At 40.2% G+C, this 20,183-nt stretch overlaps 1 protein-coding gene and 1 long non-coding RNA gene across 4 annotated transcripts in view; one reads left to right on the top strand and one right to left on the bottom strand.

The window, feature by feature from the left end:
* PTPRB (protein tyrosine phosphatase receptor type B) overlaps nt 1-20,183 on the top strand; it is a 121,290-nt gene that overhangs the window by 15,453 nt on the left and 85,654 nt on the right. For 2 of the 3 annotated variants that reach the window (XM_054527399.2, XM_024257345.3), the window contains exons 1-2: nt 11,338-11,778; nt 12,199-12,469. In XM_054527399.2, the coding sequence (XP_054383374.1) occupies nt 11,725-11,778; nt 12,199-12,469 (325 nt within the window). In that variant the 5' untranslated portion in view covers nt 11,338-11,724. Of the gene's footprint in view, nt 1-11,337; nt 11,779-12,198; nt 12,470-20,183 lie in introns of those variants that run through there. The other variant, XM_024257344.3, reaches the window with a different exon arrangement.
* Nucleotides 12,865-20,183, bottom strand: part of LOC129049161 (uncharacterized) — a 58,535-nt gene continuing 51,216 nt past the window's right edge. Inside the window, exon 5 of the long non-coding RNA XR_008511993.1 lies at nt 12,865-13,128. This is a non-coding gene — a long non-coding RNA (uncharacterized LOC129049161). The remainder of the gene's footprint in view (nt 13,129-20,183) is intronic.

Below are 20,183 nucleotides of genomic sequence, written 5' to 3'. Positions count from 1 at the left end.
TCATGGGACTTTATTTTTGTCTCTACTTCGCCTTTACTATAAATCTTTCCTGTGACCTAGTTCTTCCTTCACTTCTGAATAGAAGTTAGAAAAGCCCCATTACTTTTCTGGACACTCTTTATATCACTTTAAAACTCAATACTTACTCTCAGTTCATTAACAAAAATACCAACTCCAGGAAATAACATGAACTCTAAATTTGACTCAAATGTTAGCTTCTCCTCTTCCATCACCCCACCCAGTTTGGGCTTAAAGCAGGGAAAGGGAAACATGTCCAAATTCTCTCACTCTCCACCAAGCTTTTCACCCACCTCTCCTAGCCTGATAATTATGGTTTCAGATCTGTCTGGGCGTGGAAAATGGGAAAGGAAGACAGGAAATGGAAGCAGGAGTATTATGACTTAAGGATACCATCATCAACTGGCACTGTGCTCTCCCTAAATCTCCAGCTCTCAAACCCTTTCAACCACTGACATGAGTGAGAGATTCACCACTTACTTTTTTTAAACTAAACTTTTTTAAAAATTTTGTTTAAATTCAGTTAAAGTTACAATTACAGTAGTAATTTTCTTACATGCATAGATTGCATAGTGGCAAAGTCAGGGTTTTGGGGGTATCCATCACCCAAATAACATACATTGTACCCACTAAGTAATTTCTCATTATCCACCCTCTTCCAACCCCCTCATCCTGAGTTTTCATTGTCTACCAATCCACATTCTATGTCCATGTGTACACATTATTTAGCTCTCACTTAGAACATTCAGTGTTTATGTCTGACTTAGTTCACTTAAGATAATGGCCTCCAGTTGCATCCATGTTGATGCGAAAGACATGATTTCATCCTTTTTCGTGGCTGAATAGTATCATCGCTTACTTTTGAAAATGAATGTTTCTTGGAGTAGCACCTCCTCATTGTGGCTGAATGTGCCTAGCCAAAACTTCCATTCTAACATCAGTTTACAAGAGATTTTATTTATATCATAGCTTAAATATACGTAACGGTACAGAAAAAAAATTAAGTGTGTCAAATAAGAAAAATATTGAATAAAAACTATTATAAACATTTATCTGCCTGAACACTAAAGGGTTGTCTTTTAGCAAAAAGAACAGTCTCCCATTTTTGCCTAGCTTTAACCATTGTGAAACACAGAGAGAAGTCCAAGGGGTAGGTAGGCTCTGCTGCAGTCAAGAGTCTGGGACAACCAGTTCCAGAGCTCTGCAGACACAATACCCAGTGGGCCAACCCAGCACTGTGTTACAGAGCTCACGTGATCCAGCCCCAGACCTGGGCTTGCAGCTTTGGATCATGTAGCCTTTTTCTAGAGTGAGATTCACTGTAGTGTTTATATGAGCTCCCAGGTAGGGCATCAGAATGGTTATGCATCCAACTATGTCATGTTCCAGTTTTTTTCTTGAAGCTTAAGCAAAGTTTTAACTATGTCCTGGTAAGCTAATGTGTAAAAGCTATGCTCTTTCAAAAGACAGTTTCTACAATTGCAGCTCTCATGACTCTAATGCCTTAGACTGGGCATCCCTGCGAGGTTGTTATTTGATTTAGCAAGAGCTTTAACTTTATAACAGTCCATTATAAACAGCTGTGGTTAGATACTTTGAAAAGTAAAAATGAGTCACTTGGAATATAAATTGCCTGTCCTTTGAAAGTAATTTCAAAAGGTACTCTGTCTCGACAGAGGATGCCTAGAAAAGTATAAGAAAGGAGTAAAATCATTTGACTTAATTACTTGGAATTGTGTAAAAATAAAATCTCTATGTGTCCATTGTTTTCCTTATCAGACAGCATCTGGTTTGTGATGACTGATGGGTTAGGGTTAGGGTTCACTTGCATGACTAGCTGTCAGTGCTGGGTGTAGGCTGGGGAGTCTAGGTTCTCCTCCACATGGCCTCTTATCCGCCAGTAGGCTACACCAGCTTCCTTTTCATGTTGGTTTAGGGCAGCCTCACCAGAAGTCAAAGGTGGAAGCTACAAGCCTTTTGCAGCCCAGGCTCTGGAACCATGCAACATCACTTCTGCCATATTCTATTGATCAAAGCAACTCTCAAACCAGGCTAGATTCAGGGAGTGTAGAAATAGATTCCATTTCTTGATGGGAAGAGCTGCAAAGTCACATTGTAAAGGAGCGTGCATATTGAGTAGGAGGAATCTGTGACCATTGAACAATCTACCATAGTATCATCATTATCATTATCATTATCATCATCATCATCATCATCATCATCATCACCACCACCACTATCTCTGTTTTATAGATACCCAGCTGAAACTTAAAGATGAAATTGCCCAAGATTAAATGACTAGGGAATAACAGAGCAAGAAGAGTACACACACACACACACACACACACACACACACCCCACACACACTCCCCTAAACATCTAGTCACATATTCTCTTACATAGTGTGCCTGATAATAAAGGTAAATGCTAAGGAGGACGTGATTTGAAATCTAGCAATCACTCCTCTCTAATGCTACTGCAAGATTATCCTATGTTGGCTATTGAGGATCAGAGTATTCCCTGCCCTTCTCCTTTTCTCTCTCTCTCTTCTCACATCCTTACCTGCCAGTGTGAGGGGTCTGACTTTGGAAGTTTGTATACTTGGGCTGGTACTTGACCTCAAAACTCTGTGGTGCTCTCTCTCTTCTAGCCCCCAACCCTGAGCAGTAAATGAATTAACACATATCATAGGCCTAGAGTAGTGCCTGAACGATAGTAAAATAGTGTTTAATTAATGTTAGCTGCCATTGTTGTTATTGTCACCTTTATAAATAGTATTATGTGGATTGCGTGTCTTCACAAGGACAAAATCGGTAGAACAGGAAACTTGTCTATGGTATGAGTCAGGAAATACTTTGATCAATTGTTCTCCAAGTACGGACCCTAGTCCCAGAACTTATTAGAAATGCAACCACTTGGACCCTATTCTAGACCTAATAAATCAGAAGCTGGGGCTCTGTGTCAGAGAAACCTGGCTTAAATCCTAGTGCTGATATCTACTAGTTACTCAAGTCCCACTCATTTCTTCTTTAACATAAGGATAATTATGGGTACTCACTCTGCCTCATAAGACAGGATTAAATTCTGATTAAGTAAAATGTTTTTGAATACTGGCTAGGCCTGATGCAGTGGTTTACACCTGTAATTCCAGCACTCTGGGAGGCCGAGGCGAGCAGATCACTCAAGCCCAGGAGTTTGAGACCAGCCTGGGCAACAGGGCAAAACCCTGTCTCTACAAGAAAAAATAAAAAACTACCCAGACATGGTGGTGCGTGACTGTGATCCCAGCTACTGGGGAGGCTAAGGCAGAAGGATCCTTTGAGCCCAGGAGGCCAGGGCTGCAGTGAGCTGTGATCATGCCCCTGCACTCCAGCCTGGATGACAGAATGAGACCCTGTTTCAAAACAAACAAACAAAAAACAAACAAGAACACTGGCTACACATGATAAATATTCAATAGTTTTAGCTATTAATACTAGCTTCTCCTTGTTCCTGCTTCATCATTCCTACCTTGCCTTCTTCACAGGGTGGTAAAAACCAGATGAGTCAACATATTATGTGAAAACACTTTGAAAGGGATAAAATGCAGAACATGCATTAGAAATGTTACTGGCTGGTTCTGCCACTGCTAAATATCTCTAAATCTTTCCCTGCCCACTCACCCTCGCTCCGGCCTGGGAGACGGATTGCATTTCCTCAGTTCATGAATAGCCATTGTGGTACTGGTCTGGGCTTTCACAGTTTTGTGTTTCCTTCTATTTGGCCTTCAAAGAGATCACAGCCCAGTGTGAGTCTCCAGATAAATGAGGAGGCAAATGCAGAAAACACCCCACCCCTGCAAATGCAGAAAACTCCACCCCCTGCAAGTCTGGGATAACCTCCTATATTGGGTCACTTAAAGTATGCAGGGGAGACACCCTGCTGCTACCACTGTTCTGTAGCCAGAACTAAAGATGGGAAAAAATTCCCCTTCACTGAGGCAAATGCCTGGAGGAAGGAGGGCAAAGAAGTAGTGGGGGAGAAAAAGCAAACCATCCTCTGATCACTCATCATGACTCCTAGATTGACTAGTGTGAATGGATACAATATAAACAGACTCTGAGACTGCTGATGCTACAAAAAAGGCCACTTGGGGAGTAACATATTGTGGGGAGGATACGTTTCAAAAGACCTTAATTTATAATTAGCATCATTCAAGCCTAATTCTAACATGGACTACAGTTTTCTTAATTTGCCAGTTAAAATGGACCACCATGTGCCAATAGCATAAAGATGGTCTACAATTCACTGGACCCCACCAGCCTGAAAATCTCAAGGATTTTTATCTCTTTCATTTTCTTTTAGTGATAGGCGATTTGCATTGTTTTCCATTTTGTGCACAAAAACACCATGTTGCTATTTTGCGAACATATAGTTAACCCTTGAACAACATGGTTTTGAACTGTGCAGGTCCATTTATACGGGGCTTTCTTTCAACCAAATGCAAATGAAAAATACATTATTGCTGGAATTTGAAACTCAGGTATACAGAGGACCAACTTTTGTATATGCAGGTTTTGCAAGGCCAACTATTTTACTTGAGTATGTGGAGATTTGGTTATACATAAGGGTCCTGGAGTCAATCCACCCCCATACTGGGGGATGACTGTATAATCATATGCACATAAAATACAACCACGAACAGAACACATGCATTGAAATGGGCCCTTTAACCTGACAGTATTTCTCTGCCACATTGGTCTCCCTGGGCAGACGAGTTCTACCCTAGATGAGAGTTGATGCAGTGGGGAGAGAGAATGGCAATGGGAAAGCAAAATGAGATCAAAAGAGAAGCCAGGACATGCTGATTGAGAGGGGAAGCTTGTGGTGCTTACCATTGGTTATACATATATCAGAATCACATGGGAAGCTTTTGAAAGATACACATTCTAAGATTCCACCTCAGACCTATATCAGGATTTACTGAGGTAGGACCTCAGCACCTATTGTGTGAAAATCTGCCAGAGTGGTTCTAATGTGCAATCAGGTTTGCAATCCATTGGAGAATAACTGAATAATCAGCCTGTTAAGCAAAACACTAAAGCAGAAAAAAAGGAGGAAGTGTTGTTGGGGATATACAACCTAAATCTAATCACAAGGACATCAGATAAATTCAGATGGAGAAAGATGCTATGGCAATAACCAACCTGTACATTTGAAAAGGCCAATGTCAGAATGGTCATTTTAAAAGACTGAGGAATTGTTCCGCATTAAAGAATATTAAGAGGCTGGATGCAGTGGCTCACACCTGTAATCCTAGCACTTTGGGAGGCCGAGGCAGGAGGATCACATGAGCCCAGGAGTTTGAGACTAGCCTGGGCAATGTGGGGAGATCCCATCTCTATAAAATAAATAATTTAAAAAATTTAAAAAGAAGATTAAGACACTGACAACTAGATGCAATACAGGATCCTTGGGGCTGGATCTAGAGAGAAAACAAGCAAAAAAAGGATATTATTGAGATCATTGACAAAATTGAAATAGACTGCGGATTTAAGTATATCCATTTTGAATTTCCTGAATTTGATAACTTTATTGAGATTGCACACTTAATTCAGGATATATGCAGCCTATTCCCTCCACCCATAACTTCTGTGGGTGACTGTTTTTGTTTTCCTTTTCTTTAAAGCCAATGTTATCATAACCCATGCTTTATTTGTCTGCTATCCTAGGGTTTGGTAATAAATGTTTGCTAGCTCCTAAATCCATAGTGTACAGCAGCTACACCCATACAGACTGCCCCATTGCAAGCATTACTGCCTCAACTGGGTTCATCTGGGAGTAGACTCCCTTCCAAGGGTGGGGTGGCAGGAACTGTGGTGTGAAAGAAGATGCAGCAGAAGTGCCTGAGTGGAAGAGTGGCTCACTTGCACTCACATCTGGTTATAAGTTGTTTGGCTGTTTGTAGTTACAAAGCTATAACAAAAGCTATGTAAAGCCCATTTCCTTCAAATTAAAACAAAATAAAAAGTAGGGGAGGCGAAGAGGCTGATAAATGGGTGTGGGGGAAAAAAATACCAGGAAGCCTTAGAGATGTGTTCTAGAGAGACAGTGGAGCCTGCTGTTAGAGACGTAACCGGCACTCCCACCCCTCCCTTGCGGTATTTTAAAAAAATCTTGGCTGGTCCAACAGACTGAGCAGCTGTTAAATGTCTTTGGGTGTTGATCTACTGAAGAGTGTCTTGGGTATGATTTTAGGTACGAGATTGGAAGCAATGATAATTTATGGTCATTTGGATGTTCTCAGAAAGACGAGTTCTCAGTCATGAACTTTGTCATTCTCTAATTTTACCGAGTGCTCAGCATTCATTATTTATTTTAATGTTATTCATAGAATATTATTATTACTAATAATCATGGAACTTAATATTTATTGAGCCCTTTAGACAGGAACTGTACTATATATATGGCATGCACCTTCTCATTTAATCCTTACAACCGCCCTCTCCTAATGCTTCTATTATTTCCATTTTCCTGGAGACCTATGATCTAGGAAGTTTAGCTAGAAAAATTCCTTGAAAAATAAGTATTTCAGACTGTCTCTCTAAACACAAAATAGGATGGTCATGGTTTTTGGCTTTAAACTCCTTATCAAAATAACATTCCTCTACATTTTAATGTATCACACCTGCTGCAGGTTAAAATTGTATTCGCTTTTGCCAGAATTTACTATTGAGCCGGTTCTAAGTAAAACTCAGAAAAGGATTTGCCATCTTGTAGTTGTTTTTAACTGACACATTTCCCTGATTGCTATGCTTTCTTCTAATAAATACCTGGGGGGAAGCCTGGAGTGAGATTTGCATAACAAAAGTACCTCCTAGGAGGAAAGGTATCAAACTGGCCTTATATCTAACATGTATTAAGTTTGCTACATATTGATCCTTTTTGCTTAAGTATTCAGTTATTTTTTTTTTTTTTTTTTTTTTTTGAGATGGAGTCTCACCCTGTCACCCAGGCTGGAATGCAGTGGTGCGATCTCACTTAATTTTTAATGAGTTATATATATCAAAATATGCATATTATATATTATAAAGGTCACCAATTCACTTAAATAATACATTCTAAAATTGTTCTTCTAAGTCATCTAGGTAGTTTTCTTATAAGCAAAGAGTTCAGTAAAATTTATTTAAAAAAATTTAAAACCAAGATCTCATTAACTCTCCTGAATGTAAAATGATATCAAGTACAGGGTTTAGAGTATAATCTGAGACTTTGTTCAGAATTTGAATAGCTCCTTCTCATGAACTAGTACTGGAGGGCCTATTAAAATGCAGAGGGCTCCATTATTGAGCTCCATCCCCAGCATTTCTGATTCCTAGGTCTGTGTTGAGGCCAGTAAGTTTACATTTCTAGCAAGTTCTCAGTTGACGATAATTTGAGAGCTACACTTTGAGAACCACTGTTTTAACGGGTACTGCCTCCCTCCTCCTTCTCCTTTTCCTCCTTTCATCTTCCCTCTCTTCACTTTTCCCACCTTTTTCTCTTTGTCTTCAAAATCAATCTTCTCTTCTTTTTCATTCCTTTGCTCTTCCCTCTTTTTTCTCTTCTCTTTCCCCTCTTCCCTTCCAGGATAGTATTTAAGATTCTAAACATTCATTCTAAACATGGTCCAGCAGGACCAACAGGACCATGTTTAGAAGGACTTGTTTAGGATATTTATTCATGTAACAATATTTACTAAGCTGCCATGAAGATTCAACAATGAGACTCTTTGAAAATCCCTGTGCAAGAAGAGCAGGACAGACAAAGATTCTGCTCTAACAGAATCCTCCATACGACCAGGAAAGGCAGACAGCACACAAATACATAAATGATTAGATTATTACCAAAAGTCATTGCTCTGAATTAAACAAATGGCCACTGAGATGAAGAATAATAAGGAGATAATTTTTCCTTGTGAGGTCAGAAAGGGACTGGCCCCTTAGAGTGTGTTGCAGCTGAAACCTAAAGGACGAGAGAAAGATTGCCAAACAGAGATTCTGGGGAGGAGTGGCTGAAGAAGAGGAAATGACAGGCACAAGAGCTCTAGGGCAAGTCAGTTCCATAGGCAGGGGAGGGGGAGCAGAGCCTCCAAAACCTATACCAAAGCCTGGCACACAATAGGTGGCTAGTCAATGTTTGCTGAATGAAAGTAAATGAATTATCAGACCGAAGCAAGTGCAGAATAGGAGGCAAGCAGGAGGGAGGAAAGAAATGGGCAGAGGCCAGGTAATGAGGGGCCAGAGTAAGGACCATGACCTTTAAGGTCATGGGTGATGGGAGTGTGGATTAACCTAACCAGTCTACTCTGCCCTCCCCTCATCCATCCAACACCACTGCCCCCTCATCCCCATGTCCAGTTCAAACCCCCGTCCAAAGTAACCGTTCTCAAACAGTGGCTCCCAGACCCCCTGATGACCCATTGTATTATTCAACATCTATGTTCATAATGTGACAAGATTCATGCTTTTAGCCATGAACTCATAATTAATATTTTTTTTTTGAGAGAAGGTTTTCACTCTGTTGCCGAGGCTGGAGTGCAGTGGCACAATCTGGGCTTACTGCAACCTCTGCCTCCTGGGGTTAAGCAACCCTCCTGCTGCAGCCTCCTGAGTAGCTGGGATTACAGGCACGCACCACCGCACCCAGCTAATTTTTGTATTTTTTGTAGAGACAGGATTTCTCCATCTTACCCAGGCTGGTCTCAAACTCCTGGACTCAAGTGATCTACCTGCCTCAGCCTCCCAAAGTGCTATGATTACAGGTGTGAGCCACCGCACCTGGCCAATTAATGTTTTTAAATTGCTATGACTTTTTTTTTTTTTTTTAAGACAACTGCTTGTTCACTCATGTCTAATCAAAAGCAGCCCCACCCTTCCCATGTAGTCTGGGAAAGGTTTCCTGGTGGCAAGGAAGAAAGCTTGTCCCCTGAAATGGTACAGAGTGGCTGATTCCAAATTTCTGGAATGCAACTTCTAATTCAAATAGTGTCCTTATGTAGGACAAGTAGGCTCAAGAGAAGTTGAGGAATTCCAAACAAAGATGAGAACAAAAACCAAAATGAACCAATTTATTTATACTTTGTCCAGTAGTTTCAAATAAACTCCTCATAGAAAAGATGATATCTGGAAGCTTTTTTCAGTCCTATACTTGCTTGAATATATTACAGTTTTCTTGGATTTCTCATGTTAAGTTTTGTACTTTTAAAAGGAAAAATGTAATCGGTAAAAGCCTGAGTTTAAACTCTTCCTCTTGTTTCATAGTATGCTCATGTTTATGGGTTATTTAGGACTCACTAATCATTTGGGAGCTCTGCTGTCAGCCTTAAGGTTCTGCTGGCACATTAAAGTTTGCAAAGGTAGTTTAATGTAGTTGTGATATTATTTATTCATAATAGCTGTGTGGTGTATTTAGAGTAGGTATTATTCCAGTGTTACAGTTGAGGAAACTACATTGTTATCTAAATACAGCAAGAGAAGAAAAACATAATGTTGCAAAGGAATAAAACTGGGAAAAGGCTCCTGTAAAAGCTGAGCGCAGCCACAGCCTGTAAGAAGGCTTGCAGTATCTGTGGAGAGCAGGAGGGGACCCCTGCCACTAATGAGGCTGACAGGTATGCCAGGCTGTGAAGAGCCACTGAACTTGGGCACAAAATACAGAGTAAAAGTTCTTTACTCTACAGGTGACCTAGGCAGAGAAATAGGGAGTTTTTTTGTTCCCAGAAATACACAGATGTTCTAGGTTTGACCTTCTTTGAGTGTTTGTTAACTTGAAAGGATTTGAAATCTCTGCTCTGGCTGTAGATTAAAAGTCCATAGAATCTCTCGAGGGGAAGAAACTTCATTTTTTCATTAAGAGGTATTTTTAAAAGCATGTTTTCTAAAAGAATTGAAGCAGGCCAGGCATGATGGCACATGCCTGTAAGCCCAGCACTGTGGGAGGCCAAGGCGGGTCGATCACTTGAGGTCAGGAGTTCGAGGCCAGCCTGGTCAACATGGTGAAACCCTGTCTCTATGTCTCTATTAAAAATACAAAAAAAAAAAAAAAAAAAAATTAGCTGGGTGTAGTGGCACACGCCTTTAATCCCAGCTACATGGGAGGCTGAGGCTCAAGAATTGCTTGAACCCGGGAGGCAGAGGTTGCAGTGAGCTGAAATCGCACCACTACACTCCAACCTGGGTGACAGAGTGAGACTCTGACTCAAAAATAAATAAATAAATAGAATTGAAACAATTTTCACTTGTTTCTTTTTTCTTGTTTTAACTTTCCTCAAAGTAGACACAGTAGATACAGTAGACAATAACATAGCTTTATGTATAGCCTATTTGAAAAAGAAAGGAATATGCCATCCTTCCCGCTGATTTGAAAATTAGAATGTGGAATCTCATTTCTTTTGGCAGTTGTTAGGGATGGTGCTCCAAAAAAGCAATCAAAAATTATAAAACTTGTTGCAATATTTTGCTTTTATCACTTGTGTACTATTAAATATTTTTGCTCTTTAGTTATTGGGAGCTTTTCTAAAATCAGTTTTCAGATAAATAATCGTTTGGGTACTGAAGCAGTTGCTAAAGGGCATACAGTTAGGGCTGAACACTGAATAAATACCAATTTTTTTTAACTTGTGGAGAGCTGACTATCAACAGTAGTTTCCACAAATGAGAGTTTACATGGCTTTCTTCTTTTGGCTGGACAATTAGGGATGAAATGGCTTTAACTACTGGATGATAAAATTGTTCGCTGTGGATTGAACACTTGGTAGTGATTATATTTGTCGTTAGCACTATTTACATAAGAATTAGGGAGGATGCAAACCTATACAAAGGAAAAGGGAAAGTGATTGGGAGAAAAGAATGGTCAAGCTGACAATCCTTTTGGGGTCTTTTTCTCTTGCTAGTGTCAGGGGATGCCACCGGGACAAATGAATGCTTTGAAGTGAGAAGGGCAAAAGCTGTCTAATAAAAGACTTCAGGAAAGAGTGCAGGCGACCTGGGGAAATATGCTGCGGTCAAGTTTAATCCTGGGAAAAGCGGTCCTGGAGAAAGCAGATGAGGAAGATAGGAAGGAAGATAGGGAGGGGGAGACGCTGGGTGTGGAGGGAGGAAGGGGGCGGGGGTGGGGGCCTGGAAAGTGACAGGGAGCAGGCACTAATTGTGGCTAAGGCGACTGGGTCGAGGACCACAGAGTGGGGAAAAGGGAGAGTACAGGAGGAGGAGGAGGCAGAGCCCCGCGGAGCCGGACCGGACCCCTGGCCGGGAAGGTAGCGGCGCGGGGCAGCGGGGGCAGCTTGGCCCACATCGGGCCCCTTGGCAGCCTCAGGCGTTGGCTCCTCGGGGCTCCCTCCCTCGCCGGTGCATTGTTCCTTTGCCGGGAGACGAGGAAATTGCCTTTTGATTGCGGAAGTCAGCGGACGGGGCTGGGGCGAGGCAGCGCGGGTCAGAATGGCAGCGTGGGAAGGGCGGCGCGCTGCCTGTCCCTGCTGCCCCTCGCGTCCGCAGCCCGCCCGGGGCGGCAGGAGCAGCAGCAGCAGCGGTGGCCGCAGTGGCCCCTGCGCGTCGCCAGCCCCGAGGGAAGCGCGCTGCGCCCGCGGGGCGCGCTGAGCGCGCGCAACAGGTGACCCCCTGCCACGGCCCTCGGGCCGTCCCACGTCCAGCCCCCTCGGTCTCGTCTGGATCTTAACCACTGAGCGCAATGCTGAGCCATGGAGCCGGGTTGGCCTTGTGGATCACACTGAGCCTGCTGCAGGTGAGTGGCCCGAGAAGGGGTCAGAGCTGATGCGCCCCCTCCCCGCCGAAAACCAAATTCCCACTCCACTTTCTCGTCTATCGGGTTGTGCTTTGGAGAGGGAGGTGGCAAAATTTCTTCTTCTGCCTTGGGAAGGATGATCCTCTGGTGAGCCCCCAACCCAGAATGACAGCTTATCCGGCTGTCAAAGCAAAAAGCCACCTTCTCTCTCCAGCTGCTCTCAAGGGACAGCAGCTAGGGAGAAAGTTGCCATCCACCTCCCCCGCAAGCCTCTTCTCTGGCCAGAGGGCAAAAGGACTGGCTGAGGCTAGGGACAAAGGATAAGTAGCGGGGAAAGGGTGGCTTGAGGAGCTTGCTGTGGATATGTCCCTGGGCAGTCCAGACTGTGGACTTGAACTGTTGTGTCTGATTCCTTTGCAGACTGGACTGGCGGAGCCAGAGAGATGTAACTTCACCCTGGCGGAGTCCAAGGCCTCCAGCCATTCCGTGTCTATCCAGTGGAGAATTTTGGGCTCACCCTGTAACTTTAGCCTCATCTATAGCAGTGACACTCTGGGGACCGCGTTGTGCCCTCCCTTTCGGATAGACAACACCACATACGGATGTAACCTTCAAGATTTACAAGCAGGAACCATCTATAACTTCAAGATTATTTCTCTGGATGAAGAGAGAACTGTGGTCTTGCAAACAGGTAAAGGATGACAGGTGCAATTGGATGGCCAAGCCACTCGGGGTTGGGCCCTGCCTTTTCAAGCTCGTGTTTCATTTGAGTTCCAGGGATACAAAAAATGAAGGTAAAAATACCTGTGAAGATAAATATTGACAGAAATGTCTGGTTTCCTCAGATCTAGCCAGAAGCAGCTTGGTGGACTTTCAGAGACTCCCTTAGTGCTGAAAACAGCCAACTAGCCGCTGAAAGGGTCGGGGTGGGGTGCACGGCGGTCAGCAAAGAGAAACTTTGGGCTGCGGAGGGAATTTTTTAAAGTGATGTGGTTTAAGCTTCCATTGCATTAAATTGTCAAACCCTGGAATAATTTTAAGTAAATGTTTTTAGAATAAATAATAGAAGTACAATATTAGGGATATGCCTTTCGTCAACTTAGTTTTATTTTTAGAACTGTACATAAAATCTGCAGGAATAGAATGGAGCCATTCATCAGGGAAAATTAGAAAAGTCTCTTGAAATGAGGACATGAAAATTGTTTTGTATCTCTTGAGTAATAACCCAAACAGCATAGTATCAGAGAATGTCCTTTGATTACTTTACAGCAATTATTTTCCTTACACTTTTGCTGAATCCCTCCATGTGGATATGTTCAGAGTTTGCCTTTCTTGCCTCAGTTTTCTTATCTGTAAAATGGGAGTGTTAGACTAGGTCATTCAAGTCCAAGTTCTTACCAAGTGCTTAACACTTAGGTATGGGCTGTCATGTACATTACCTCATTTAATCCTCAGAGCTACCCTCAGACATGCTCTAAATTCTTTAACAATTTTCATGTTTTCTGACTTCATTAGTCTTCATTATCTCTATTTGTTGCAATAGTGAATCCTTACCTTCATCCAGAGATTCAAATTTATGTTAAAATTTTAAAAGTCAAATTTAGAAATGTGTTGCCCTTACTATTCTTTCACATTTCAACCTGAAACAGGATCATTTCTTTTGCTACAGTTCTTTAAAGAGATGTGAGAACGTTCAGCTCTAAATGCAGGTGCAGCAGTTTCAGAGAATTTAACTGGGCTCATGTAGTGAGTCAACTAGATATTAATTATCTTTTTTTCAGAGAAAAAAAATCAAAATGCCCAATTACATCACTTAACTTACTTCAGATGAAACTTTTAGATAATATCTGAGATTTGCAGCATCTTAAGTTGAAAACAGAAATCACTTGTTAAGAATCTGGTGGTTTCTCTGACTGGGCGCAGTGGCTCACACCTGTAATCACAGCACTTTGGGAGGCTGAGGCAGGTGGATCATGAGGTCAGGAGTTCAAGACTACCCTGGTCAACATGGCAAAACCTCGTCTCTACTAAAAATAAAACAAATAAATAAAAAATTAGCTGGGCGTGGTGGCAGGTGCCTGTAATCCCAGCTACTTGGGAGGCTGAGGCAGAGAATTGCTTGAGCCTAGGAGGCAGAGAGGCCAGATTGTGCCACTGCACTCCAGCCTGGGCAACAGAGGAGACTCTGTCTCAAAAAAAAAAAAAAAGAAAAGAAAAATGAATCTGGTGGTTTCTAATATGGAATCAGAGAGCCTGAAATAGACCACATAATTAGAACATTTTACAAAAGTTGAAAGGATGGGTTTTTAGTCCAAATGTTGTCGGTTTCTTAATATTACAGGATAGTTCTTATAAATACTCATATTGCTAATACTGTGAAATACATAACATAGAACTTACAGATGTGTTAATTACGTTTGGAAAGGCATCTGGCCAACTAGTGTATGTGTTCAGTGGAGCACGGCAATTTGTAAAAGCAGGCTGAGCTTTCAGAAGTTTGTTGGAGAAAAGATTAAGACCTTCAAGAAGCCAGAATATGGTTGTTTAAACCAGAGGATTTACTTTTTGGAAAAACAGTAATGGAAAAGGACTCACTGTGGGTGTAACTAGTCAGAATAGGCTTTGAGTTTAATTATGCAAGTAGGTATTTCAAGTCCAGAGGCATTTCTGAAATGTAAGAAATACTTGCATTTTATTGACCATGTTGAGTAAAACAAGACTTCATCAGCATCCACAATGTGCTAGCATTCAGGCTTCTCACCATTTTTCTTAAAGAGACACACTTTACTTGTCTACAAATATTATGAGCTTCATGATAAATGTGAAGCATGAAAGTTGCAGGTGGCATTTGCATAATGATAAATTTCCCACATTTATTTGTATGATGGTTGTTTAGATTTAAATTATTTTTTAAATAAGATATTTTAAAAATTGTTTCAGGGAGGAATTTTTTAGTTGGTTGTTATTTATTTGTCAGTAGTTCTTTCCACATTTTAAGGACATATGTGAATTGTTCACTTAGTTAATACAAAGTACTAGTATTCCCCTATGTTAATTGCTGGGCTATAGAGATGAAATGCATAAATCATATTTTACTGTTATTAAAGCAATGCCAACTAGTATAATATTCAGACTCAAACTTCAAACAAAAAAGTAATTGAAAATATCTGTGCTTTCTTTATTCTATTGTGCCTGTCTTATCAGTCTAAAACAAAATAGAATGAGAGTAAGACATGATTTGGATAGAAATATAGTTGTTGCTTAGATGATCTCTATATCATTCCAAATGTGACTTGCCTGATTATTTTTCCTGATAAACTGTCTAAAATAGCTCATTATTTTCATATCATGTAGACATGACCTTAAGGACAAAAAAATTGAATTAAATAGGCAATATTTCAGCAATAGTCATTTTCCATTCCAGATTTAAAATCAGAATCGAAGAACATAATGGATTTAAACCCAGTTCAGTGCACATGTATCAAACATAATACTGTTGGGAACTATGCCAGGTAGTGATTAGTAAGCTCATAAAGGTGACTAACAAAAAGTGGTTCCTGACCTTGTTGTCTCGTGCAGAGGTGAGAGACGGTTAGGATGAAAGTGGCAACAGAGCTTTATCTCATCTTTTCTGGATGAGGACTTTACTCTGCCTCATGTATGCCATGCTTTCATAACCATAGAGGACAAGATATTTGGCAATTCTCAGGTTTATTTGGTCACTAAACGGTCAACGCAACAAGAATATCCTTTGAAAGCCAAAGTATTTAGTGTGAATTCACCAGAAATCAGACAATGAACATACCAGATATGGAATAAGTTGGCATTTTTTTTTTCACTTCTTGTAGATCTCTTCTTAAACTTGGCACTTTTGAAGACTGTACTCAGAGTCTAGAGCAGAGGTTGCAAACTATCTAGAGGTTGTAGCCTCTAGAGATAGCTAGGTGTCTAAATAATAACTATGTTGTGTTTGGCTCAGGTAGTGTTTGTGAAAACATCCAGATTATTTCACCAGCATTAAAAATTGAAAATTCACATTAAAACCCAAATGTATGGATTCTCTTAAAATTTTGGAAGATTTGGCAAAACCGTGCCTAAAACTCTCTGGAGCTGACTTGTGTCTTCTCCTTTTAGATACAGTCACTCCACATACAACTCACTGGAATACCACTTCATTTATTTCCTTACCTGAATGCATTCTAAAGACATTTGAATTTGTGACTTCTACTTTGTGGTTTTCATTTGAAAATTTTAGGGAGCATTTATTTGTCTGACAATAAGAAGTAGGTTTTCAGTACTTAAATGGCATCTAATACATGGTAGGTGTTCCATAAATACTGATTAAATGGATGGATAGATGGATGAATGGAAAGATGGATGAATGGTGGATCTGGGCATGGATGATGAATAGAAGAGATAGATAGATAGATAGATAGATAGATAGATAGACAGACCAATGTATAGATACAGATAAGCACGTAGATGTGAATGAATGAAATTAATATTTTAGTGAGAGAATGTACATATACTAAAAATATATTCTATTCTCATTGGATTATGGGTAGATTACAGAGCCCAGGGAAGAGGTGTAGTGGTAGAAAACTTTACCTGTAGAAATAATATTTTAAAAGTATTTTCCCTCTTGTTAAGTCAGTTTCAGCTACTTATTAATCAGCCTAGAAAAATAAAAAACAAAACCTCTCAAATGATTTTAATTATTTTAATATGGCAAACGTCTTTAATAAAAAACATTTTAGGAACTTTAATTGTTGAATCACCATATCAGCTATTATTTCCACTTCTTATTGTATTGGTTTACTAGGAGTGTCTTAACAAAATACCCCTGACTCTGGGTGGCTAGACAACAGAAATTTATTTTCTCACAATCTTGGAGGCTAGAAGTCCAAGGTGAGGGTGTCTGCAGGTTTAGTTTCTTCTGAGGCCTCTCCTTGGCTTGCAAATGGCACCTTTTTGCATGTCCTCATATAGTGGTCCCTTTGTTTCTGTTGTCTGTCTGTTAATGTCTTCTCATAAGGACACCAGTCATATTGGCTTAGGGCCCACTCTAATGGCCCCATTTTAACTTAATCACCTCTTTAAAGGCCATATCTCCACATACAGTCACATACTGAGGTACTGGGGTTTAGGGTTTCAACATATAAATTTGGTGGGGACACAATTCATCCCCTAATACTTTTATAGTTTTAAACATAAGCCATCATTTCTTAATATCTGTAGGTTACCTGCATCAAAATATCTTGCAGAGCTGGTTATGAAAACATATTCTTGGTTTCTACCCCACATGGAAAGAATTAGAATTTAGAAGGAATAGAGCTGAGGGAATCTGCATTTTAAACAAATATCAGAGTGAATCAATGCACACAAGTTCAAGAACGGTTGACATAATTTTTCTATTATTTGTTGGCATTAAGATTTTGATACGATTCTTGTTAATGCATGATCAAATCTATAATGCCTAGGAGTGTTTATTATCTTTCCCAGGAAGAGAAGAGTACTCTAGTATTTGTTTTGTGCTTCTTTAAAATTTTATTTTATTTTTTTAATTTTTTTCAGACAGGATCTTGCTCTGTTACCCAGGCTGGAGTGCAGTGGCACAATCATAGCTCACTGCAGCCTTGACCTCCCAGGCTCAGGCAATTCTCCTGCCTCAGCCTCCTGAGTGGCTGGGACTACAGGTACCCAATACCACACCCAGCTAGTTTTTTAAATTATTTGTAGAGATGGGGTCTCCCTATGTTGCTCAGGCTGGTTTTGAGCCTCTGTGGCCAGCCTGTTTTGTGCTTTTATAGCATATAAAAGACTACCACATATTATGTTTAATTGGTAACAGTATGAAATACATATTATACTGACCATCTATAGCTTAATTTTATTCTCAGGGCAACCCTGTGGAGGGGGTATTGTGAAAGGGCAGTTTGCATAGAGACTAAGAGTTGAGTTTTGAAGGTAGACTCCTCTACCGCTTACTAGCCACGTTATTTTGGGCAAGTTATTTAACCCTTCCAGGTCCGTTTCCAAACCTACAAAATGGGGATAGTATAATAATAACTCATGGGGTTGTTATGAGGTTTTCATTGGTTCATACATAAAATCTAGAAAAGCTTTTCTCACATATGAAGTGTGTAGTGAGTTTACTATTATTACTTCCAGGTTGGAGATGAGATTGGTCTTCATAAGAATTAACTGACAATGTTTACGAATTCACACAGCTAACATACAATAGAGTCAGAACTTGAACTCTGGTTTACTGGCTCCAACTCCAGTATTCTTTCCACTACTCTGCAAAAAGTATATTATTTTTAAGTTGGCATTAGCTTTTTCAAATTACCACGTGTTACTTTATTATTTTTCAAGTCAACTTTTAAAGAGGACCAAATGTCTTATAAAATCTTTTAAATATATATATATACTTAGCATACACAAAAATAGAATAATTGTTAAATATGTTTTAGTGTGAAGCAATTGTGAGTCACTATTGATCTTTGATTGTGTTGAGCTTTTGGTGATGACTTCAGTATTTTGCAATCAGCCATCTACAGTTCATTTATTTCAGGAATTTTAAGGTCAAGTTGAGCTACCTATATGGAATGAACCAGCCCAGTTTTCTGAAATTGGTCTTCCTTTATGTGCCTAGAAATATTTCTCTATTAGTCTGACTTCTGTTGGTAGGCATGGCACTTTGCACATTAGCTAGGAAGAAATAAAATCTAATTTGTCTGGACAGAACGAAAAAACAAAGGAAAACTGTTTGCCTTCCATTCCTAGATGCCAGTTTGCTGGAATCTCCCTGGGAATAAAAGATAATATTATACTTTTCTGACCTGGTAGGAGAAACAAATCCCATTCTATATGTATGAATGTATATAAATTAAGATGCATATATACCCCTAAACATATAATATGAAACTAAAATGAACACAGTAAGTATATATCTAGGTTTGCAGGGATTTTTGTTTTTGATATTGTGTTTTCTTCCTTTTATATGGAAAAACTCAGTACCTAAAAAGGTAAAAAAGGATGGTATAATGAACTACCATGTACTCATCACCTCCCTTCAATAATTACCAATTCATGACCAACCTTGTTTCATCTATATCCCCACCCACTCCCCCACTGCATATCATTTTGATACAATCCAAGTCGTGATTATTTCATTTCATTTGTAAATATTTCAGTCTACATCTCTGAGTGATAACCACAATATAATTATCACGTCTAACATTAACAATAATGCCCTAATACCTAGATGTCCAGGTTTGGAAGTACATATCAAGTGACAGCTCATGAATTTCTACATAAGAAGGCTTTTGGACAGTAATCTGATTAGAAGAGGGGGCCAGGGGACTTCTCTGTATATTGCATTTATATAGCATTTTAGATAATATTGAAAAAGCCTCAGTTATTGATATTAAATAATTGGGCTGGAACTACTGAAGAATATCATGGGGATGAGGGTGCATTAGTCTCGTCTGGGAGCCCTCAGTGCTGACATGGTTCTCTAATATTCACTAAAACTGAGCTTCTCATTTTAGATCTAGTGTATATAGATGTTACATTAAATGCACAGCAACCTGATGTGTTAGCATAATATAATGCATCATCTTTAAAGTAAGCCAGAAAACTGACTATTGTCAAACAGCAATAATAACAAAGTAAAAGAAATTACCTCTCAGCCAGATGCGGTGGCTCATGCCTGTAATCCCAGCACTTTGGGAGGCCGAGGCGGGCGGATCACAAGGTCAGGAGATCAAGACCATCCTGGCTAACACGGTGAAACCCCGTCTCTACTAAAAATACAAAAAAAATTAGCCGGGCGTGGTGGCGGGCGCCTGTAGTCCCAGCTACTCGGGAGCCTGAGGCAGGAGAATGGCAGGAACCCGGGAGGCGGAGCTTGCAGTGAGCCGAGATCGTGCCACTGCACTCCAGCCTGGGCAACAGAGCGAGACTCCGTCTCAAAAAAAAAAAAAAAAAGAAAAGAAAAGAAAAGAAATTACCTCTCTAGAAATGTATTTAATTAACTGGAGGTTGCGCACAATTCTTTTCCATTTTGTTTTTCTTCTCATTTTCAAAAACCTGCACCAAAGGAAGGTTTGGTTTTTTGCCCCATCCCCACCCTGATTTTTACAAGTAATCCTCCAATTATTTCATATGAATAGTGGATGTTTACTCATTTTATGTAAAATGCTACATAAATGCAGTTCCAGTCAAGTCTCCTAACCACTCTGCCTGTAACTAGATTGGTATCCCAATTTCTGTAAAGATGCTGTTCTTTGGTTGGCAGGCAGGGATAAAATCCAGTTTGAGAAGAACTCGAGTGCCTAGAAAGAAACTTAGACTTTATCCTGAAATAGAAACTCATGAAAAGTTTTTGATGCTTCAAGGGG

This window comes from Pongo abelii, chromosome 10 (assembly GCF_028885655.2).
Source record: "Pongo abelii isolate AG06213 chromosome 10, NHGRI_mPonAbe1-v2.0_pri, whole genome shotgun sequence".
In the NCBI taxonomy this organism is placed as follows: domain Eukaryota; kingdom Metazoa; phylum Chordata; class Mammalia; order Primates; family Hominidae; genus Pongo; species Pongo abelii.
This window is presented reverse-complemented; position numbering and strand designations above follow the sequence as displayed.